The sequence below is a fragment of the Vipera berus genome, assembly GCF_964194415.1.
Source record: "Vipera berus genome assembly, chromosome: 10".
NCBI classification, from domain to species: Eukaryota; Metazoa; Chordata; class Lepidosauria; order Squamata; family Viperidae; genus Vipera; species Vipera berus.
The window spans coordinates 2390798-2414401 of record NC_138213.1 but is presented as its reverse complement, the minus strand read 5'-3'; the positions used below and the strand labels follow the sequence as shown (position 1 = coordinate 2414401).

At 47.4% G+C, this 23604-nt stretch overlaps 2 protein-coding genes across 6 annotated transcripts in view; one reads left to right on the top strand and one right to left on the bottom strand.

Annotated features, from left to right (window-relative positions):
- Positions 1-23604, top strand: part of MTHFSD (methenyltetrahydrofolate synthetase domain containing) — a 34492-nt gene that overhangs the window by 5084 nt on the left and 5804 nt on the right. The window contains exons 2-6 of one of the 5 annotated variants that reach the window (XM_081336087.1): positions 16720-16797; positions 19853-20131; positions 20894-20994; positions 21885-21998; positions 22836-22949. In XM_081336087.1, coding sequence (XP_081192213.1) covers positions 20110-20131; positions 20894-20994; positions 21885-21998; positions 22836-22949 — 351 coding nt within the window. In that variant the 5' untranslated portion in view covers positions 16720-16797; positions 19853-20109. Of the gene's footprint in view, positions 1-16719; positions 16798-19852; positions 20132-20890; positions 20995-21743; positions 21858-21884; positions 21999-22835; positions 22950-23604 lie in introns of all 5 variants that reach the window. The other 4 variants (XM_081336088.1, XM_081336084.1, XM_081336086.1 and 1 more) reach the window with 4 other exon arrangements.
- On the bottom strand, positions 12067-16083 carry FOXC2 (forkhead box C2). The gene has a single exon (XM_081335571.1). The coding sequence runs from the start codon at positions 15327-15329 to the stop codon at positions 13692-13694; it is 1638 nt and encodes a 545-aa protein (XP_081191697.1). The 5' UTR covers positions 15330-16083; the 3' UTR covers positions 12067-13691.

Here is a 23604-nt window from a genome sequence, read left to right as displayed (position 1 = left end):
GCTATAATCCAAACCTTTTGTGTGGGGAAAAGGGGAAGGTATCCTTTGATGGCATCTGAGGACAGATTATTTTTAATTTTTTTTAATTACCTCCATTCCGGGGTTATTCAGGGATGGGGAGGCCCCCCCCAAATGTCATTAGAAAGGGAACAATTAGCAACGCCTTTTCCGCTGCCGCCCCCCCTTCAAGAGCCTGAGTATTTGTGATCTCCAGCCTGTTGCTTTACATTATGTACTTTCCTGTTTACAAGAAAAAAAAGGGGGATTTACAACAACTTTACAAGAGCACACAGCTGGATGGTGATTATATAAAGCTTCGGGGATGGTTAGCTTTTGTATAAACGTTTGGTGGGTCTGATATTTATCTCTGTTTTTGTTTACTGGCGTCATAGGTTACTTCAAAGATGGTTGGAGTTCAGAAAAAAAGGTGTGTGCACACGTGTGTGTGTGTGTGTGTGTGTGACTGTGACTGTGTGTCTGTGTGAGTTTGATGGTCAGGGAGGGACAAAGGATTTGACGCAGGCCTCCATTCGCTTTGTGCTCCTTTCTGCCTTCCCCTTCTCTGTCACCTCCTCTCAAACCCTACCCTAACTTGAGAAAGGTGTAAAATAGGACATCCCAAACTCCCCTCTACTGAAATCATCAAGTTACTAGTCCCTTTGAAACTCCAAAAACATTCTCCTCTTTGGTCTGAAAGCCCCTGAGCTAAATCTACAGAAAATTCCCAGGCACTTTGCTAAAAGGGGCTGAAATCCAAAACAATGTTTCCCCTTAGAGGAGCTAGGCAAAATACATTCGTTATCTGATCAAGCTTGCATGCCACTACAATTAAGAGACTCTTGGTAGGCTCACCGAGCAAAGCACCGCAACACCTTACATTTTCTGGCTTCCTTAAATGGAAATGACATTTCATGTCCCTTGCATCAAGAGCCAGAGTTAAGAAAGCTGGTCTGTTGGGCTCGGAGGCAAAGAATTCGCTGGGAGTGATAAAAGTGCAATCATAAATTAAATAACGGCAGATATCTGCCCTCAGATGTTTGGTCTGGCCTAGTGGGCAAAGTGGCTTCTCTCTTTCCTTGGCAAGAATCCGCACCCAGCACTTTCCTCTCAGCCCTTCCCTAAAGTGCCACATTTGAAAGAGAGGCCCATCAGCTGCAACTGTTGAATGAAACTTCCACACACGCTTTGCTTAGTGGCCGTTCAAAGTGACAAGGGCACCGGAAAAAATGACTTATGACGGCTGCTTGACAACTGACTCACATTTGTGACGGTTGCAGTGGCCTGGGGTTTCAGGTGATCCCCCTTTTGCAACCTTCTGACCAGCAAAGTCCACAGGGAAATCAGACTCACTTACTAATTACTACTAATTAGTAATTAATGCTAATTATTAATTTAACCGCTGCAGTGATTCACTTAACACAAGTCGTGTTAATCAATCCATCCCTCAATCAGTCAAGTCACGTCCTTAAGTAACACCAGCTGCCTGCAATTAGTGCGGGTTCGAGTCCCACCAGGCTCAAGGTTGACTCAGCCTTCCATCCTTCCCAGGTAGGTAAAATGAGGACCCAGATTGTTGGGGGCAATTAAGCTGACTTTGTAATAATGCCGCTTGGGGTGTGTGTGAAAGCCCTAATAAGCAGGCATATACATAGAATGAAGGCTACTGCTAAGCTTGTAAGCCGCCCTGAGTCTTCGGAGAAGGGCGGGATATAAATGGAATTAAAAAAAAGTTTGCTAAGTGAGTTTTGCCCCATTGTACGACTTTTCCTGCCCCGTTTGTCAAGCGGATCCATGCCCTGGTTAAATTAGTCACACCGTTGTTAAGTGAATCCGGCTTCCCCCATTGACTTTGCTTGTCAGGAGGTCACAAAAGGGGATCACGTGACACACACACACACACCCCGGCGCTGCAAACCATCATAAGTATGAACCAATTGCCCAGCATCCAAAGTTTGATCACGTGACCATGGGGAGGCTGCAACCATTGTAACTGTTAAAAAAAACCGGTCATAAGTTGCTTTTTTCATGCCTTTGTAACTTTGAACAGTCACTAAATGAATCATTGTAAGCTCTCTGCAGTCCCTTAGCAATTCAGTGTGCTGAGGGGGTCTGCAGAGGTATGGTAAATAAATCAGCATGCCCAACACAAGCTCCATTGAATCAGGTGGGCCTTCTCACTGTGTCCTGTAGAGGTTTTTTTGAAGCACACCTGTCCATCATTAATAGAGTAGAGCAGAGTAGAATAGAGAAGAGTGGAGTGGAATGGAATGGAATGGAATAGAATAGGACCCTGGAGGTCTTCTAGTCCAGCCCCCTGCTCAAGCAGGAGAACCTACACAGTCAGCTGATTGTCTAGTCTCTTTTTAAAAATCTCCAGTGATGGAGCACCCAGATTTCTGCGGATAAGCTGTTCCACTGGTTGGTTGTCCTCACTGTCAGGAGGTTTCTCCTTAATTCCTCAGTCGGGCTGGCCAAAGATGCACAGTGGGGTGGATGGAGCCAACCAGCATCAATCCTGGCTAAGCCAGCTGACTGCTAGCCAGCATCGGTCTACCCAGCCAGCCCAGGGGAGATCTGTGGGAATCGCAAGCCAGAAAGTGTAGGAGGATTGCAAGAGGTTAAGCCCGGCCTTTTTGACTAAGCCTATTTAGGGACGCCATCCACCCCCCCCCCCCCGAACTTCACATGTGTCTCTTTAGAAGCTGCAGTAGAAGGGAAATACGTGGGTTATCACTAAGTGTTGTGTCTTATTATTTATGATGAATGTATTTTTATGATGATCATGATCATGATTTATCACCTGCTGCTTGTATGTATACTGAGAGCTTCTGCACCGGAGACAAATTCTTTATGTGTCCAACCACACCTGGCCAATAAAGAATTCTATTCCATTCTATTCCATTCTATTCCATTCCATTCCATTCCATTCCATTCTATTCCATTCCATTCCATTCCATTCTATTCTATTCTATTCTATTCTATTCTATTCTATTCTATTATTCTATTCTGCACTACACTACACTACACTACACTACTCTATTCTATTCTATTCCATATTTTCTATTCTATTCCATTTCATTCCATATATTCTATTCCATTCCATTCCATTCCATTCCATTCCATATATTCTATTCTATTCTATTCTATTCTATTCTATTCTATTCTATTCTATTCTATTCTATTCTATTCTATTCTATTCTATCTATTCCATTCCATTCCATTCCATTCCATTCCATTCCATATTTTCTATTCTATTCCATCCCATCCCATCCCATCCCATCCCATCCCTTCTCTTCTCTTCTTCTCTTCTCTTCTCTTCTCTTCTCTTCTCTTCTCTTCTCTTCTCTTCTCTTCTCTTCTCTTCTCTTCTCTTCTCTTCCATTCCATTCCATTCTATCCCATATTCCATTCCCATTCCATTCCATTCCATATTTTCTATTCCATTCCATTCCATTCCATTCCATTCCATTCCATTCCATTCTATTCTATTCTATTCTATTCTATTCTATTCTATTCTATTCTATTCTATTCCATTCCATTCCATTCCATTCCATTCCATTCTATTCTATTCTATCCCATATCCATTCCCATTCCATTCCATTCTCTATTCTACACTGTGTTCTCTACGCTCTACTCTCCACTCCATCCCATCCCATCCTATTCTACTCTGGGGAGGCAAGAGAAAGGAAGCCTTACCGAGCCTTTGAAAACACGTTTCTCTCGGGGAAAAAAGGGAGATCGTCCCCCCCCCCCAGTGAAAAACCAAGCGCGGCGGATCCCATTCCGCTCTTTCTGACCCGCGTCTTCGAATTAAACGGTGGGGATCCCCTTTTGGGGTGAAGACTCCCCGGTATTGAGCTGAAGCCGCGGCCGAGGCAGGAGGCAGCAGAAAACGGGATGGAAAGAGGCTCCGCTAGGCAGCCGGTGGTCCGAGTGCCCCCCCGCCGCCGCCTCCAACGTCAATTCGGCGCCTCAAGACCAATTCGGATTTTGAAAAGGAGAGCGGGGCGGCAGGATTCGGAGCGGTGAAAGGGAAGGACCGACCCCGCTCTTTCTCCTATCCTTTCGCGAGAGGAACCTTGGACTGGAAATCGGCCCGCTCTCCTTCCTTCTTGGAAACGATTCAACCAAAGCAACAAGCAACAAGAGACGTCCAGACCCAACAGGTTGAAATCATAATCCGCATTATCAGAGGCAAAAAGAATCGCATTCCGACTCCGGAACCAGCCAAGGAAAGCAGCCACGTTGGAAGGAAAGGAGAGGTCTCAAACCCCCAACGCGCGACGGCCCCGCGCTTCAGAGATATACGGTATTTTTAGAAGCACCAATCAGAAGCCTGCGAGCTCTTGATTGGCCCCTGGGGAGAATCTTCTTCTCCATCTCCGAAATTTCGTCCTATGGGCCGGATCGTTTCGTGGCTGAAAAGAGAGTCCGGAGCTGCTTCGCTGTCCCCCGCTTCCCCCTCCCCCCCCCGCCTATACTTCAATGACAATCAGAATAGAGCCGAAAGGGACCTTGGAGGTCCTCTAGTCCAACCCCCTGCTCACTTTTAACATCTTGATTAAGTCGTGGTTTGCTTGACCGCCTCCTTACGTCCAGTCCTTGATCTCCGCTCCTTTAGGATCAAGGAATAAGGTGGTTTTGGGGGGGGGCGGGGGTAAGGAGAACAGCTCCCCGGGAGAAATCTGCTCCTACGCGCGAGACTCTGGCTAGAGAATCGAGGCGAGTGAGTCGTGTGAACCCAGCCTTAACTGTTTGCCTGCCCTGCTTAAAAGCGGGTTTGGAGGTGGGCTGAGATCGGAATTTCAGCCTCTCCTGATCCTGTTCTTAACTGCTGCTTCTCCTCCTCCTCCTGCTGGGGTCTAAGATTAAGAAGGAAATTTCGTTTAAAATTAAGCCCATCCTTGGGTGTCTTAAGAGCCTGCGACAAAAGATCAGCCAAGGTCTGAATTATCCACCAACTACCTAGCAGCTCAAAGCCGCAGAAAGGGACCCCCGTTTTCTGACTCTTTCACATTGGCAGAAAGACCCGGAAGACTTTAAGAGGGATAAAGGGGCCTTCGTATTTTGCAAATATCCCCCAATGTCGCCAACCCTGATTTTCAAAAGTGGCGTCAGGTAATGTTGTGCCTGTCACCTGGGCTCAGATTGCTCTGCCCATCTCAGGGGTTCTACAGTTTACAATGGAAGCCGATGCGAAAATGTCTTTGGGTCTAACGCTATACCAATGCTTAAATGATGATCAGTCGTGGCTTAATAGTTCTTCTAACAGAGCAGTGCTTCTCAAGCTCAGCAGCTTTAAGATGGGTGGACTTCAACTTCCAGGTGCACTTAGGCGACTGAAGAAAGATTTGTGCTCTCATGTGATAAATGTACAAATATTCTGTGTGTGTGTGTGTGTGTGTGTGTGTGTGAGAGAGAGAGAGAGAGAGAGAGAGAGAGAGAGAGAGAGAGAGAGAGAGAGAGAGAGAGAGAGAGAGAGAGAGAGAGAGAGAGAGAGAGAGAGAGAGAGAGAGATCATGATTCTCTTCTTTAAAGCGCTTGGGCTGCAATTTTATTTACTATTTTATTTATCTTGCCTATATTATTTTTATAAATAACTCAAGGTAGCGAACATACCTAATACTCCTTCCTTCTCCTCCTATTTTCCCCAGAACAACAACCCTGTGAGGTGGGTTGGGCTGATTGGACATATTAGCTAATTTGGGTCAGAGGTGGCTTGTTTAGGAATGAGACACCACCAGGAAATTCCAGGGCTGTTGCCTTGATCGGAAAGGGTGTGTGTGTGTGTGTGTGTGTGTGTGTGTGTTTTAAGCAAGCAATGAGAACTTTTCCACTGCCAAAAAAATGGCATGGATGTGACCAACTCAAAAGAGACATACCTTAATCATTGTCATTAATGGTCAGTTACATTTCTATGGGGTTTTTTAGTGGATATGAATAGATATTATTACTGTATCCTGCAAACCATCCAGAGCTGTTGGAGTGGGTGGCATATAGGTTTTCTAAATTAACAAATAAACAGATTTGAGGTCTAGTCAGTGACTGGGTAAGCCACAGACCACACACAAGTGGTGTTGGATGGCATCCTTCTGTGGTCTCCAGGATGTTCTTTCCTTGTGCCATTTCCAAACCCACCTTTCGAAACAGGGCTGCGCTTGAGAAAAGGGCGCAGACCAGGATTGCGTGCCTGGACACAACTGTGCATTTTACACAAGTGCACGTGTGGCCGCCAAGCCACCAACTGGCACTGCCTATCTCTGGTTTGGTCCAAGTCTCCTTCCAACAGATCAGAGTCCCTTTGCAGCCGTCCCCACATCTGCCTTTCACACACGCTCATTTATCAAACCAGAATCGCCTGGACACCAGATCACAGGGCCAAGGGCAGTTAACAAACAAGGTATCTACAAAGATTCCCTAAGTCTGATACCAAGCAGCAAGATCCAAAGCCAGAAGAAGAAGGAAAGGAGAATGGAGAGAGAAGAAGGTTATTAAACCAAGGAAAGACCAAACAGCCTCATTTCCACAGGGGGCTAAATTTGGTAAGTTGCCACCTCTGCCGTTTTGTGTGCATTGCTTGGGACGTTGGTTAATTTCTGATCCTCTGGGCAGTGTGAATCCAGGAAATAAAGGGTAGCTCCTGACTTCCAACCATCCATTTAGCAATCACTCAAAGTTACAACAGCACTGAAAAAGGTGACTTATGGTCAATCCTCACACTTACGACCATCGCAGCATCCTTGGGGGGGCGGGTCAGGTGATAAAAATGTGGGCCCTTGGCAACCAACGTGTACTGATGGAGTGAGTTGCAAGATCCTGGGGTCCTGTGTTTGTCATTTTGAGAGCTTCCCAGCCAGCTTCGGACAAGCAAAATCAATGCAGGAAGTTGGATTCTCTTAACAATCCTAGCAAACAAGGTTGTAAAATTGGGTTCAATTCGCTTAATAGCCATCTTGCTTAGTGATGGAAATTGTGATCCCTGTTGTGGTCATAAGTTCAGGTTTACGCCTATTGGGCTAAGCATGATGTGTGAATTTCTTCTTGGTGATCAGAGGTTAGCTGAACACTTTCAGGAAAGAATTTGACTCATGAAAAAAAAGCCAGCAGAGAGGAAAAAAGAGTGAAATTCACCAGTAAGCTCCAGTGTTTGTTTCCTTCGGGGAATGCTTGTGAATCAGGGTTCACAAAATGATGAAAAAGGCCATTCTGCAATTTTAAAATCAAGCCACCTCAAGGCAGGTCACTCCTAAAGGGTAGCACGATCCTATGAACCAAACGAAAGGCCATTGAGATAGATGGGCTTTATAGGTGATACTGTGATGCCAGCGCCTGCAAAAATGGGACGGTTAAAAGAAAAGGCAGGACACGTCTTTGGAAAACCCGAATAACATGAAATTAGTGTGAGATTTTGGTCTAAACTTTTTTTCTGACCACAATGACTTTCTGATCGTTAACCTGGACCCTCCAAAATATGGAATTTAAGAGTTAACTGAAAATTATTTCCAAAAAAGCAGAATGCCCAAAATACTGTTTGGTATTAAAAAAACTAATCAAGGCTGGATTCCTTTTTCCTTTCTCCTTCTCTTCCTTCCTACTTTCCTTAATTCCTCTCCTCCTTTCTTTCTCTCTGCTTTACTTCACACACCAAATGAGTAGATAACTTGAAGCCAGCTTGTTTAACTTATCAATTCCACCAGAAGATCTGTCCAACCTCGGCCAGCCTAAGTCCCAATCAAAGCTAAGGCAGCACAACCTAGTGGTGTCATACCCCAGAATCCAAAGGGGCTTCTAAAAGAGAGGCAGTAATGTGTATTGGTTAGTGGATAATCCACATTCAGCTTTCTGGTTGACTTTGAATTAGTTCCTTTGTCAAAGACCAACCTACTTTGCAGAGTCCTGGGTCTTGGAGAAGCGGGGGATAAGAAGCCAAGTTATGCCTGCCCCCTTGAACTATTTTATGAAAGGTGGGATTTTCATCTCATAAATAAGTGGATGCATTCAGTGACCCCAAAGCATTCTCCCCTCAAATCCACTGGCATTCAGACACACACACACACCCTACGCCAGCTCAAAATTATTGTCCATGAATGCACATTTGCTTTGCAGTCCATGCACATTCTTTTCAACATCAAAAGAACGAGAGAAATTAAAAGCACCAGTCCTGCCATACACACACACATACCCTACACACACACACACACTCTCCCAAGGAGAAGGGGGGGGGAATGAGTGGAAGAATTAAAGAAGAAAGATTTAGCTTAACTCTGGGCACCAAGACCAGCACTGCCTCCTCTAACTTAAGTCCATCCTTACGTCCAGGGATCCACAGCCCATAAACCCAGCAAGCCAGCCATGAGGCCAGTCTTGACTTGAATTCCAGGCCCTCCAAAACTCTCTAGAGTAAGTTTGTGTTTATACAGGTCGTCCTTGACTTAGGACTACAGTTGAGCCCACACTTCATGTTGCTAAGTGAAACGTTTCTTAAGTGAGTTTGCCCCATGTTATGACTTTTCTTGTCACAGTGGTTAAGTTGATGTTAAGTTAGTAACACATTTGTTAAATGAATCTGGATTCCCCATTGACTTTGAGGGTCAGAAGGTCACAAAACGGGGATCACGTGACACCCTCTCCCCCCACACACTGTGACCGTCATAAATATAGACCATTTGCCAAGTGGCTGGATTTTGATCATGTGACCCTGGGGATGCGGCAAGGGTCGTAAGTGTGAAAAATGGTCATAAGTCACTTTTTCTGGTGCCATTGTAATTATAAATGATCACTAAATGAGCTATTGTAAATTGACGACTACCTGTAATTAAAAATACACCAAGGGGAGCCGCTCAGAATAGGCCAGGTGGATGGAAATCTGCTTTCTTTCTCCAGCAGTTCAAGGCTGCTGAAACGCAAAGGCTTCTGTTAGGAGAGTTCCCAGCTATGGTGAGTTTGCTACAGTCCTGTCCTATCAAACAGCCAGAAATCCGGTTTTCTACCTGTGCCGATGGAGGTTATTCTGGGATGTTTTGAAGAGGCCGCTTGTTTTTTTCCCCAGGCACTTTAACTGCACCTGGACACAAAAGAGCAGCCGTCGCGGCGAAGAGGACCTCAAGAGACTTTAGATGCTATCTGAGAAAGCGCATCTTCTTCCAGAGAATTTCCCCCCCCCCCAAAAAATGAAAAGGTCATGAGATCGTGCTTTGATGGAAGAAAGCAAGCCAAGCAGAGCAACAGGTTAACTGATTTGCTTTGGCTCAGTTGGTGTTCAATTTACCTACACTGCTGAAAACCAAAAGCAAAAATAAAGGCAGGCATCGTTTCTCCAAAGCACCGAAAGGCAGGGCAAGAAGCAACAGATGGAAGCTTATAAAGGAGAGATCCAGCGCAGAACTAAGGATAAATTTCCTGAGGGTTAGAAGAACAATTAATCAATGGATCGACTTTTTCTCCCGGAGTTCTGGGTGCTCCATCCACGGAGGATTTTAAGAAGAAATTGGGCAGCCCCTTGTCCCAACCGGTATAAAAGTCTCCCTCCTTGGGCAGGGGGGTGGACTTGAAGACCTCCAGGGTCCCTACCAGCCCTTTTATTCTGTCTTCTATGTTCATTTTCAAACCATATCTTTTGTATAAAGAGCCATATTAAATGGGTCGTTTCATTGCTTGTTATAGTATCAGAAACAAAAGAAATATTTTTTTCAAGGAAAATAAATGTCTCTTTTATTTGGATGTTCACCCATTAAACATTCGCCTTCCTGCAGAACAGGAGACCCAAATTGTCATCCAGTTTACCTTCTTAGTTAAAACAAAAAAAAAAAACTGCAGTTGTCCATTTAATTAAGTGGAGGGCAATTTACTTTTGAGTGATAGCTCTAAGATCTTGGTGACAGATCTAAGATTGGTCTGAAGGCGACTCAGGAAAGTTATGACAGTTCCTGCCCTCCCCTATCTTTTCCAGTTTGTAGATCTTTCTTTTTTTCTTTCTTTCTTTCTTTCTTTCTTTCTTTCTTTCTTTCTTTCTTTCTTTCTTTCTTTCTTTCTTTCTTTCTTTCCCTTTCTTCCTTTTTCTTTTACTTTCTTCCTTTCCACCTGTCTACCTTCCTTCCTTCCTTCTCTACCTCCCAGACTGTCCTGGAAAGTTCAAAGTAAATCCCAGCCTGCTTGCTGCTGGCTTCCCTGGCCATGGGGAGGGGGCTTCTAAGATTTAGGAGAAGACATTTTTAAAGGACGCAGGAAAATAAGGATGACTGGAAGAACCCGAAATTGTGAAGTATTTATTTTTATTGCTATTGTCCGCAAGCTCTCCAACGTCAGGCTACTTTAAGGTAGCTGGTTAGATGCATCCTTTAAATAAACGAACGAACGAAGGAATGAAATAGCCCTAAAGAAAGTAGGGAACGCCTCGGGTTTGGAATAAGCTTAGCTCAAAGTAAGAAGGGAAGAGGGAAGCCCTGACGGTCTGGGGTGAGGTCAGAGTGGCGGCTTAAAGGGAGATATGCCAGAATTAGCCCTGGACCTGAAGGCAGAATTCACAGAGCTGTTTGGGGACAGTTCCTCACGGGCTATCTATCCTACCTTGCAGGCTTGTCATTGCTGGGATAAAAAACAAGCGAAGGTCAAAGAGCATAGCAAAGATAGAACTTATTAATTTAATATATATTTTTATCCCAGAAGTAAAGCAGCAAACTTACTTAAAACTCCCTCTTCTTTGGGTTTTCCCCACAACAACCACCCTGTGAGGTGAGTTGGGCTGAGGGAGAGAGGGGGGGCACTGACCCAAAGCCCCTTCAGAGGTGCCAAGATGCCCCGAATCTCCCTATAGTCTTTTCTTTCTGGTTAGTGACCGCAAAAACGTTATTTTATTTGTGTGTTTTATTTCTCTCTTTCTTCCAACCAAAAATCCGAGATCCACCGAGACTTAACCTGGATTCGTGACCCCAAAACTGTGGCTGTTCCTCAGCCCCACCACCACCACTACCACCCCGACTTCCTGGGGGCTGAGAATCCCCCCCCACACACACACACTCAGGAGGACCACGGTGAAGGGGCCAAGCTCTTTCTCCGGTGGGGTAGAATTAAACGCTCTGTTTCCAAGTGGTTTCGAAGATGGGGCCTGGGGGCGGGGGTGGGGGGGCACGAGAGAGAGGGAGAAGTCTTCCCTGGAGTTAGCTTTGATTTGGCTGAGATTGGGAAAAGAAAGAAAGAAAGAAAGAAAGAAAGAAAGAAAGAAAGAAAGAAAGAAAGAAAGAAAGAAAGAAAGAAAGAAAGAGAAAAAAGGAAAGGAAAGGAAAGGAAAGGAAGGCTTATTTACGAACCGAGTCTCTGGCCAAAAGTCAAACCGCCCGCAGGAATTGCAAATAGGCAAGGATCCGAAGCGAAATCGGTTTTGACCTGGGACGGTTCCGAGGACCTGCCTGGGCGAGTTTTCTGGAACTAAAGAGCCCGCGCTTCGGTCCGCCCGCCCGCCGGGCCTTTTTCTCTTTCTCTCCAATTCTTTGCTAATTTCTCCCCCCCCCCCCGCGTAAAAAAAAAGCAAAAACCGGCTATCTTGAGCCTTGTTCCCCGGGCGGGGCTGGGAGTCGAGCGGACGCGGAGAAAAGACCGGGGACCCTTCCGTTTCCACCAGCTCCGAATTCCTTTCCCAAACCCCGGCTTAATTCACACTCCGAAACACTTCGAAAAAAAATCCTGGTTAAAGGGATAAATTAAACCTTTACAATCCCGAGGCCCGTAGACTGAGGAGGGGCAGCTAAGCAGCGCCTGTATGTATGTATGTATGTATGTATGTATGTATGTATGTATGTATGTATGTATGTATGTATGTGTGTATGTATGTTGTTTTTAAAGACTAATCTAGTCTAACTTCTCCCCAGATTCGGAGCGGCTCTGGTCCCGCGTCCTCCCAGCTTCCCGGCATAGCGGATTATGGACCCTCCCGGCTGGGCCTTATTGGCAGAGAAGTCCTCCAACCGGGACAGGTCTTCTCAGCCGCGGCTGCCGCGGGGAAGGCGAGATTTCCGATCCACGCGCGAAAGGGGTTCCCCACGGAGGTTGGAAGCGGCTGCCTGGCGCTTCTCCCTTACTCTAAGCCCGCGGCAGGCCCAGATACCCTTCTCGGGGCCGGGGACCCCTTCCCTAAATCTCCGCGGCGTCATCTGGCCTGGCTCTGTCGAGATGAAACTTTTGTATGTTTAACGGAGGTCCCTAACACCGAATCGAGCCCCTACAGAGGAAGCGGCTTGTTTGAGATTCAGAACGGCAGCCTAGATTAGAAGGTCGGGTTTAAATATTTCGGTGGGCCCGGCCTAAGCCTAACCTAAAACTCTGAAAGTCCACTGACACCCAGCCAGCCAGACACCACCACCCCCATCCCCCGCGAACCCGATAACAGAGATTTCTTCCCCACACAGGATCTGGTCTGCAATGCCCCCAAACTGCAGCTTTCCAGACTGGAGAGTAGAAATTTATCAGGAAATGGCAAAAATTGACACAAGATGCGCTTTTGTTTCAAAGGAGAAATAAACAGCACGGGTTTATTATTCTTATTTGTCCAAAGGAATGAATACAACAATTGAAGACCACATAAAATTAAAGCGATGTGAGGAAAGGTTCAAAAACAAAAAATAAAATAAAATGGAAACGGGACTCTATTTTACAAGAAAAATAAAATAAAGCTCACCTCTGTTCTTTCTTTCCCCACTTTTTTTAAAAAAAGTATTTGGTTCGCCCACCCTCCTCTTTTTATTATTCCACTTTTGGGGGGCAGGAAATATTCAACAAGGGAAAAATAAATTATTCATATAAAAAAGACTAACTTTAAAAAGAAGGGGATTTTTTTAAAATGCAAGTTTGTACATAAAACTAAAGAAATAAGAAAAGTATAATTCATTTGGCAGCTGTAGGGGAGGTGGGGGGCTGAGAGACGAATAATCCAGTGACCTCAACTTTAAATATTATATTAATGGCCCTGCATGGAAGCCCAATTCAAACACCACACATATTTACAACATTATAAATGGACTAATCCCCTCGTTAAAACAAAACCAACCATACCGAGACATATACATTTTATATTTATATAGCGTATCCATTATTATTTTCTCCTTTTCAAAACTGTATAAGCTGTCCTTGTGGAATCGATTTTATATTGCCCCCTCATCGCCAACATATTTAATATCCATTTTGACTCATCTATTATTATTATTGTTAGTATTTCTGCTCAAGAAAACCCCCAGCCCACGTCACGCTGTCCTTTTTCGTTTCTAGCGTTGGCTGTTTTGCTTTGCTTTGCTTTTATTTTATTTTTTCCTCCCCCGGACTGGAAAGATGAGTTGGGAAAAAAAAATATCGAATTTTCGGGTCCTTTATTGACTTCGGACGGGAAAGGGGAGGGGGCGATTTCTCTTTTCTTTTCTTTTCGTTTTGTCCTTTCTTTCTTTTTGCCCAAGTCTGTAAATCTGTTTTTAAAAACAAAACAACAGCAAAAAAAACAACAACAAAAAACCAAAACCACCAGAGTCAATTTGGTTGCCTTTCTCCAACTACTTTTTTTTAAAATAGAGGCCTAGTTTTCCTTCTAGTCCGCCTGCCGTGTGGGGGGGGGGCAGGCCCCCACTTTCCCGGCTCTCCTCTGCCTCTCTCTCTCTCTCTCTCTCTCTGTCTCTCTCTCTCTCTCTCTGTCTGCTTAACCCGGAGGCAGCTCAGTACTTAGCGCAGTCGTAGGAATAAGGGGCGGAGTGGCGGTAAATGGAGGGCGGAGCCCGGTAGGAAAGTTCGCAGGTGGAGTTGGGGCTCACCTGTTGCTCGTTCAGCGCCGTCGAGGTCTCTAATCCCAGCCGGTGAGTGTTGAACATTTCCCGCACGTTGGGGAAGCTCTGCTGCTGGGCGCCGAAGGCGTGGCTGGGGAGCGGCTGGTTGATCTCCGAGGCGTGATTCAGATACCAGGAGGCGGCGGCGGCGGCGGCGGCGGCGGCTGCGGCGGCTTGGCCCGGGGCCTGGTGGTGCGGGAGCGGATGATGGTGGTGGTGGTGTCCAGGCTGATGGTGATGGTGGCCGGGAGGTAGGGAGGTCTCGGGCGGCTGCGGCTGCTGCTGGCCCCCTGGCGCCAGGTTCAGGCCGGCCAGGGGCGAGGGGGCGCCGTTGGCCACTTGCGGCGGGGGCTCGGACAGCGAAGCCGCGGCCTCTTCCAGCGCCCCGGCGCCGCAGAGATGTGCGTTGCGCTCGCCCGTGTAGAGGCTCATGGCGCGCATGCTGCATTGGTAGCTGCCCCCCCCGGCCTCGCCCAAGCCCCCCTGGCTGCAGGCCTGGCTGTAGAGGGACGAGGCGGGCGCCGGGCCGTAGCCCAGAGGCAAGGAGGAGGAGGAGGAGGAGGAGGAGGAGGAGGCGCAGAGGCCAGGCGGCGCCCTGCCCACGGGGCTCAAGTCGTCGCCGGGCGAAGTCCGCAGAGTCATGATGTTCTCCACGCTGAAGCCCGGCAACCCGTTGGCGGCGGCGTGGTGGTGGTGCGGGTGCGCGTGGGGCTGGTGGGGCTCGCCGGGCAAGGAGCCCTCGGTGGAGAGCGAGCGCGTGGAGGCCACGCTGCGCGGGCTGTCCTGCAGGGCGCTGCCGCTGGCCGGGCTGAGCGTCTCCACCTTGGTGATGACGGGCAGCTCGGGCGAGGAGGCCTCGCTCTTGATGACCACCTTCTTCTCGGAGGGGGCCACGGCCGAGGCCGGGACGGGCGGCGGCGGCGGCGGCGGCTCCTTGGCCAGCTCGGCAGCGGCCTTGACCGGCTCCTTGAGGTGTTTCTCCCGCAGGGTCTCCTCCTTGTCCTTCGAGACGTCTTTCTTCTTGAAGCGCCTCCGGCGGCGCAGGAAGGAGCCGTTCTCGAACATGTTGTAGGAATCGGGGTCCAGCGTCCAGTAGCTGCCCTTGCCGGGCTTCTTGTCGTCGCGCGGCACCTTGACGAAGCACTCGTTGAGCGAGAGGTTGTGGCGGATGGAGTTCTGCCAGCCCTGCTTGTTCTCCCGGTAGAAGGGGAAGCGCTCCATGATGAACTGGTAGATGCCGTTCAAGGTGATCTTCTTCTCCGGCGCGTTCTGGATGGCCATGGTGATCAGCGCGATGTAGCTGTAGGGCGGCTTAACCAGGTCCTTCGGGGCCTGGACCGGCTGGTGACCCGAGTAGGGCCCGTAGGAGCGTCCCAGGCCGGCCGCGTACTGCTCCGGGTGGCCGGCGTAGACCCCCAGCGAGCTGGCCATGCCCCCATAGGTGCCCGCCGTCCGGTAGTAATTCTGCTCGCTCAAATAGGGTACCACTCCCAGAGCGTTGGGATCCGAGACGGAGTAGCGAGCCTGCATGGCTGTCCCAGCTCTGGGAGGGCGAGGAGGTCTCCCGCCGCCGCCCTCCCCCCCAAAAAAAGGAAAGGCGTAGAGAGGGAGCCGGCCCCTGGGCCAACGGGGCGCCCTGCTCCGGAGACCCCCGGGCCTTTCCACAGACTCCTCCGCCGAAGCCTCTCCTCAGCCGGTCCTCCTCGGCTCGCGGTTAAGAGGCCCGCCGAGCTGAGCCCGCTTGCTTCATCTTTCGATCTTCTGCGAAGGGGTCGGAAAGCTCCGATCTCTGCTCCTCGCTCGCTCGCTCGCCTCCTCCCACCCTCCACCCGTCGTCCAAGTGCAGCAGGAGGAGGGCGAATGTGTTCCTGAAGAAAATGATGGAGGGAATGAGGGGGGGGGGTGTAAATAGAAACCCCACTGCAGGTCCGAAATACCTAATCTGCTCGCGCTGCCGTCAAGACGAGGGGGAAAGAAGACAAGAAGGGGAAAAAAAAATCTTGCAGAGAAATAAAACTTAAAATAGCAGACCGAGGAGAAGGAAGACGGAGGCAGCGCGCTGGCTGCGCCGTCTCGGTGCCCGACGCTTTGACTTGGCCGTCCCCGTCCCCTTCCGGGCGAAAAGTGAAGCGCGTGTAAACAAAAACAAGCGGCCCGAATCAAAATAAACGGGCGCGCGCGCCTCTCCGGAGCCTGGGCAGCGCGAAGCCCGCGCGAAGCGAAGTCCGGCGTCCAGAGGCCGGGGAAAAGTTTTCCAAAGTTCTCTTGGGCCAGGCCAGTTTTGACTCCTCGCTGGCCCCTCCCTCCGCCGCCGTCCAATGGCAGCCGGCTGCTGGCCCCTCCCTCCGCCGCCGTCCAATGGCAGCCGGCTCGGGGTCCGGCTCGGCCAATGGGCGAGGCGGAGGAAGGCGCCGTGAGGACACCGGGATTCCGGGGAGCACCCCGGGGTTAGGCGCGGGGCTTGGGCAGGCCTGGCCGGACCCCTCGGCGCTCTTACGGGGGAGAAAGAGGCGAAGGACGGGCGAGAAGGCAGCGGCCGGCTGAGTCTGGGGAGGGGAGGGGGGGGGTCGAGGGGCGATCCTTCCCCCTCCCTGCCCCAAAGTGTCACCCTTCTTAAACCACCATCACCCTCCTTAACCACCGTAACGATTAACCATGCCCGATCGTGGGTGGAATCTCAGCCGCGAGGCGCCAGGCGGAGGGGAATCGGCAGAATTTAAGAAGAGATCGGACCGTCCCTGGTCTGAAATGGGATAGGTTCTCCTGCTCGAGCGGGGGGGGGGGCTGGACTAGAAGACCTCCAAGGTCCCTTCCATTCTAGTCTCTTCTATTCCTGCCACCGGCCATCCGAGTTCTGGTAGCGCGAAAGTTTTCCTGAAAGCGCCGGTTGTTTTTGTTTTGTTTTGTTTTTTTGAAGCAGATTCGGTTTCAAAGACCAGCCCGCCGGTTCTCCATCCGGACCCCGACCGTCCTCCGCAGGCAGCCCCGGTTCTGAAAGGTGCGGGAGAGAAGCGAGCGGCTAGGGCCGCCCCCCCCCGTTCCCCCCCCCGCGGGGAACCTCGCTCCGCCGAATCAGCTCGGTGGGGTGAAGAATTCCGAAAGAAGCTTATTTAGCACTTCGGTTCTAAACTCAATTAACACCTCCCTCCTAAATACCTGGAATTAAGGGATTGGGGAGGGCTCCTCAGAAAAGAGTGGGAGGGGGAGACAAAGAATTCTGCGCAAAGGATCGCGCCTGGAATGAAATGCGCTGATTTTTCTTCCCAAGGAGGCAAACAGGCTTAATCCAGCCTTGCACAGATAACGGAGTTGAATATTATTTGCTAAATTTGGCCTCCATCTCCTCCTCGTCGCCTTTTCCCCACCTTCCTTCCCTGGATTCCCCCCCACCCCGGGGCGGCCCTCCACCCCTTGATTATTCCATTAAAGACTCTCAGGGCCGGATAATTAACCCGGTGTGATTTTTGTGCCTTTTTCGAGTTGGCAAGAATTCCGTTCGTTTGGGTAGCAAACGGAATCGGTGGTAGGGGAAAGCGACGACGGCTAAAAAGGTGTTTACCATCTCTTGCGCGTCCTTTTTTTTAAAAAGGGCGAAGTCAGGAGAAATTGGACCAAATCTTTTTTTGGGGAGGGGAACGTATTCCAAATTCTTTCCTATAGTTTTGCAAACTTTTTTTCTCCCCAGAACTTTTCCTGACTCTTTTAGCAACGACCTTAGCTCGGCAGGACGTTCCTAAGCAGCTAGGTAGATTTGGAAGTAATTGCTTCTGTGATTGTGTGGACTTTTCTCGCACGGATTGTGTCCCATTGCAAAATTTTCAAAGGACGACAGGATGAAACGGGTGGAGGCGATGCCCGCTTGTTTTCTGAGGGGTTTCCCAATTTTAGAAGCGGTGGTTTTAATCCACGCTAAGCACAAGCTTCTAAAATGAAAACAAATTTAAAGTGGTCTGTGCCTTTTTAAAAAATGTATTTATTTCTAATAAAAGGAAGGATTTTTTTTTACTCAGGACTTCAGAGTCGTTTGTATTTGGGGAAGTGAAGCTGGGAAACTACAGCACTTCAGTATGAAAGTTACAAAGAAAAAAAACCAGCTTCGGAAAAAGTGACTTCTTTAGAGGAAGAACTCAGAGGAATATTTGTATTTTCAAATGCAGGAAACTTGAGGGCCAATTATTTAAACTAAAAGGAAGCTTGCTAAAATGATTGGAAAATCCCTTTACAAAATCGAAATCCCTTTTTCGATTTTTCTCCCTTGATTTTTTCCGGGGGGGGGCCAAGGAGGCGTCTTTCTGTGAAAAGACAGAGCAAAGAGATGAAAAAAGTTAAATAAATTAGTAATGTTAAATTAAGTCAAGAAAAGGTTATGTTTGCAGTATTCTTAAAAGCTTTCCTTTGTTCTGCTCTGCTTAATGATGCTAAGGATTAATCCAGCCTTCCAATGTCTAATTAAATATTGGTCAAAAATATGAAGGAAATAATTGGGAAATGAACTAGAAAGGACAGGCAGAAATGAGGGGGGGGATCTAATTATGCATTAATCGTTATCATAATCACGTCCTGTAAAAGACCTTATGGAATTTTTCAAAAAACAAAGTAAGTTTTCTTCTCTTGGAGAATAAATGATCTTACATGCTCTACTACCTGCATTCCTGATGGCTAATTTTTTGGAAAGGACATTTGTATTAAATTACCTAAAATAAAAGAAAGATATTTATTGCTTTCTTAAATTACACGAATTTTTTTTTAAAAAAAATCCCAACCTTTGTCTTTTAAAATAAAATTCCTACAGTCACATGCGCTCACATAATTATTGATCCTAAATGACACCACTTGTCTTGTGCATTAAAAATATTTGGCCCTTTCCACGCGCGAGCGAGTTTGCCAAAGGGCAGGCGCAAACTTTCCGCTCCTTCCAGGATCAAAAAAACGTTGCTGTTGGTCAACGCCATTTAGCATCTTCACGCACCTCGCTTCCTTTCCATCCACTGCCCTGTGGAATTGTTTCAAGAATGCAGAGACCTCAAGGGTTTTTATGGGCGAGGACAACCGCGCCGCTTTGCCCACAAAAACCCTGAAAATAGGTAATTCAGAGTAATAGTTAATACTGCCAGCGGAGCCGCCGCGATTGTCAGCAATCATCACTCCCTGGCGTTTACTGCCCTCTAGAGGTCAAAAGAATGAATTGTACGCCTTTTTGGGGGGGGGGAAGTTTAGTCTCTTTGAAGACGGCGACACCTCGTGTACGGACTGTGACAGTACACACACACACACAGAGAGAGAGAGAGAGAGAGAGAGAGAGAGAGAGAGAGAGAGAGAGAGAGAGAGAGAGAGAGAGAGAGAGAGAGGGAGGGAGGGAGGGAGGGAGGGAGGGAGGGAGGGAGGGAGAGAGAGAGAGAGAGAGAGAGAGAGAGAGAGAGAGAGAGAGAGAGAGAGAGAGAGAGAGAGAGAGAGAGAGAGAGTATACAAATAGCAAACAGCTATGAGGCGTGTTGGCGTCTGTACGGAGCAAAGCTTCCGACAGACACGCGTTGAGAGTTGCCCAAGATGGACATTCCAAAATGTTACAAAAGAGGACTCCGCTTTCCCGAACTCTTAGCCAAGCAAGATGTTAGGAAGAGAGGAGGGAGAAGTCGGAGTAATTTGTCCCCCCTCACCCAAAAAATAAAAGTATTCGGGGCTAACTTTGAAATGGGGAAGATCCCCTACTCCCAGAGAGGAAGGAAGGAAGGAAGGAAGGAAGGAAGGAAGGAAGGAAGGAAGGAAGGAAGGAAGGAAGGAAGGAAGGAAGGAAGGAAGGAAGGAAGGAAGGTAGGAAGGAAGGAAGGAGAGAAGAGAAGAGAAGAGAAGAGAAGAGAAGAGAAGAGAAGAGAAGAGAAGAGAAGAGAAGAGAAGAGAAGAGAAGAGAGGAAGGAAGTTGAAATAGGAAGGAAGGAAGGAAGGAAGGAAGGAAGGAAGGAAGGAAGGAAGGAAGGAAGGAAGGAAGGAAGGAAGGAAGGAAGGAAGGAAGGAAGGATTTAAACTTTGCAGTATCTCCTTTCCCGAAAATCTAGCGGTTCGCAGGCGGAAAGGATGCTGATCCTACAGCGAGGCGACTCTTCGATCCTGCCCAGCCGTCCTGGGGGGAGACTGACCGGCAGGAGACGCTCGATGGCTTGTCCCCTCTCGGCTGCCATAGTCAGAGCAAACACGTGGCCGTGGGAGCTCAGGGGCGGCGCTACAATGTAACTGACGGATGAAGCGCTCGGCTACAATGTAACTGGCTTCCGAGGCTTTGATCTCGCCCTGGAGGTTGCCCCCGACAAGGAACATGGAGCGAGGGGGGAGCTCCGGTAAGAGGAAGGATGTTATAGGAAGAGAAGGGAGGCAAAGGAGAGGAGCCGACCTTTAGCTCGGCTGGCAGAAGACTCGGGGACTGAGCCTCCTCTCTGCCCGCATCTGGGCGCATTCTCACGAGCTAGCCTGCTATCGCGTCAGAAATGTGCGGCCCCTGTACTTAGCTGATGGGTCCCTGCGTGAGGTGGCTCCCATTAATTCAGAATCAGAATCGAGCTGGAAGGGACTTGGAGGTCTTCTAGTCCAGCCCCCTGCTCGTATCATTTGAGACAAGCGATTGTCCAGTCTCTTCTTAAAAACCTTGGCAAATAGAAAACGTCTGGACTTCAACTCCCAGAATTCCCCAGCCAGCATGGGGCAGAAGGTGACCTGTGGAATTCTGGGAGTTGAAGTCCACACATCTCCAAGCGGCCAAGGTTGAGAAACAATGCATTAATTGCTGCATCATGGAAGGAGTTGGCCATCCTTTACTAAAGTGGTGCCTTCCTAAGAAAGGTGGATTATATGTCCCATCATCCCCAGCCACAGGGAAAAAAAACCTTGACATTCCTGGGAGAAAAAAAATATTTGTAAGGTGCAATAGATTAATATGGATAAATAACATAACATAATGTGATGTGATGTAATGTAACATAAGTAAAATAGATAAATATAAATAAATATAGATAAATATGCAATTTACAGCTTAGCTTAGCCTGAAAGCTAAAGGACTGGAAAAACTTAGGGGGCTCTCTTCTTCTTCTTCCCCCCATGAGGAGTTTCCAAATGGGACATCCGAAACAAAATCTGGGATTACATGGAAGCCCATAACCTGGCTGATTTTCCAAGACCGGTCCACAACCGGATTCCCAATTTCAAGGTATTTCTCTCCTTCCCCACTTCTGCATCCACAAGAACATTTAATGATTCATATTAAATAATATATTTAAAGGCATAAAGTTAAATTCCAGAATACTCTTTTAGTTCTTATAATCAAGACACACAGAGTGCTTCCAGTTATTAGAGGACCCAAATACTTTGCACTCAAAAGGTTCTCATTCTCAAAGCTGCCCAAACTGTACTTTTTAATCTCAGAAATTACTAAAATCACGGGTGCAGCCATGGTAACAATGAATGGATTTTCATATTGCAATTCATTAATTCAAGCAATTCAATTGTTACATTCAAAGTGGCATTACAGTAAGCCCTACTTGGTCTTTGTGTTACTTACACAGACAAACGAACACAATAGAGAATAGAATAGAATAGAATAGAATAGAATAGAATAGAATAGAATAGAATAGAATAGAATAGAATAGAATAGAATAGAATAGAATAGAATAGAATAGAATAGAATAGAATAGAATAGAATAGAATAGAATAGAATGAAAATATGGAATGGAATGGAATAGAATAGAATAGAATAGAATAGAATAGAATAGAATAGAATAGAATAGAATAGAATAGAATAGAATAGAAGGGACCTTGGAGGTCTTCTAGTCCAACCCCCCGCTCAGGCAGGAAACCCTGTACCATTTCAGACAAAGGGTTGTCCAGTCTCTTCTAGAAAGAAACTAGACAGAAGACAGTTGCCATAGTTGGACCACTCACTGATGTCTTACTCAACAGGGTGCCTCTCTTGCCTCAGTGCAAATTCCAGATTTGGGGGAATTCCAAAGTGCCAGGACAGTTAAAGCCAACCCTGACTCTCCCCAGAAGGACATCCGCTTTTTAGCCCTGGAAGTGAGTAGGTCATGTTTTCCTTTGCAGGGATCTTTCCAAACAGGTCTGTCTATCAAAAGCTGGGATGGATTTGATCAAGCCAGGGAAGTGAAGGTGGATCCGGACAAACCTCTCGAGGGGATCCGCTTGTCGGTGGTCCAGGTAAACAGGTTTTCATGGCTCTTCAAGGAAACCCAACCAGAGATAGTCTGCACTCAAAGATCCCTAAAAGCCATCCCTACCTTACAAAGCTCTAATAGAATAGAATAGTCATCGTCATCACTACCTCCAATGAATATTCTCCTTTTCCATAAATTCTGCTTGTGCCTTTCTTCTGGTCTTCAAAATTGCCCTCACCTTCCCATTTTGTGCTAATGTCTTCCATAAGTCCATCATGAATGATGTCAGCAAACGCTTCCATTTGACTTGTTTTATCATTTTCGGTGTGTGTGTGTGTGTGTGTGTGTTGAGTCTTAAGTGGGGGAGAGTAAGTCAGGGTTAAACTGCAGGGTCCAGGGTGTTCTTTGAGCTTGCTTGTTTTCTTGCAGACGTCTCATGACCCAACTAGGGAATATCGTCAGTGCTAGAAGGGAATGGGGTGGGAGGAGGAGGAGGAGGAGGAGGAGGAGGAGGAGGAGGAGGAGGAGGAGGAGGAGGAGAACTCTGGGCTTTTGGTGCTGTCTGTTTTGTTGTTTTTTTGTGGATGTTTCACTACCTAACTAGGGAACATCATCAGTGCTAGTAGGGAGTGGAGTTTGCACAAAGGAGGAGGAGGATGACGACAACGACAATGACTGTGGGCCTTTGGCGCTGTCTGTTTTGTTGTTTTCTTGCAGATGTTTCATTCCCTAACTAGGCATCATTATCAGTGTTAGGACTGGTGATGTTACCTAGCTGGGCAACGAAACGTCTGTAAGAAATTCAAACAATTCAGTTTAGAAAGCAACGCACAATTATACTTGGAAGGCTGGTCCATGGACTTATTTCCTCTTCTTGCAGGCCAGGAAAACCCTCCTGGTGCCCACCCCCCGTTTGCGTACAGGGCTGTTCAACAGAATCGTGCCTCCTCCTGGGGCCACTAAGGAGACCCTAAGAAAATGTGCCACCTCCCAAGTAAGTATCACAAAGAAGTGAGGCCGGATTGCGTCATGTGGCTGAGTTAGAAGGTCCCCTGTTTGATCTGTCCACTTCAACGCTGCACTTTGGCGCCCTCTCGTGTTGAAATGACAAATCAAACACATTTATTGCAGTCTGCCCACTTTAGAAATAATAATAATAATAATAATAATAATAATAATAATAATAATAATAATAATAATAATAATAATAATAATAATAATAATAATAATAATAATAAAAGATAGTTTGACTCAATTCGTTCTTGGGAAAGAAAGAAAAAAAAAGGACAATAAGATGACGTATCTGATTAAAAGTTTTGCACAGTTGTATAACTTGGTGGAAGTACTTGGACACCTGACATGTGAGCCTGGGCTTGGTATCCCTTAAAAATAACGAGGGTAAAATGTATAAGTATCACCCTCAAATTTAGAGACGTTTGAGGAGATCAGAGCATGTCTTGGAGCATCATTTTTTTTAAAAAGGACACTGTAGGAGGACATGAGGAAGAGTTTCTACTTCCCTGGATCTACAAGGAAAAAAGTCTCTGGAAATACAGAGTCCCGTGAAATCTTCCCAATTGTAGAACTGATGAGAGGACATCAGAGCAGCTTCTGGAAAAGGCCCATCTACTGTACATTTGCTTGGAGTT

What these genes read in the sequence shown, in the direction of transcription:
- FOXC2 (XM_081335571.1), bottom strand. Translation starts at nt 15,329, where the DNA reads ATGCAGGCTCGCTACTCCGTCTCGGATCCCAACGCTCTGGGAGTGGTA.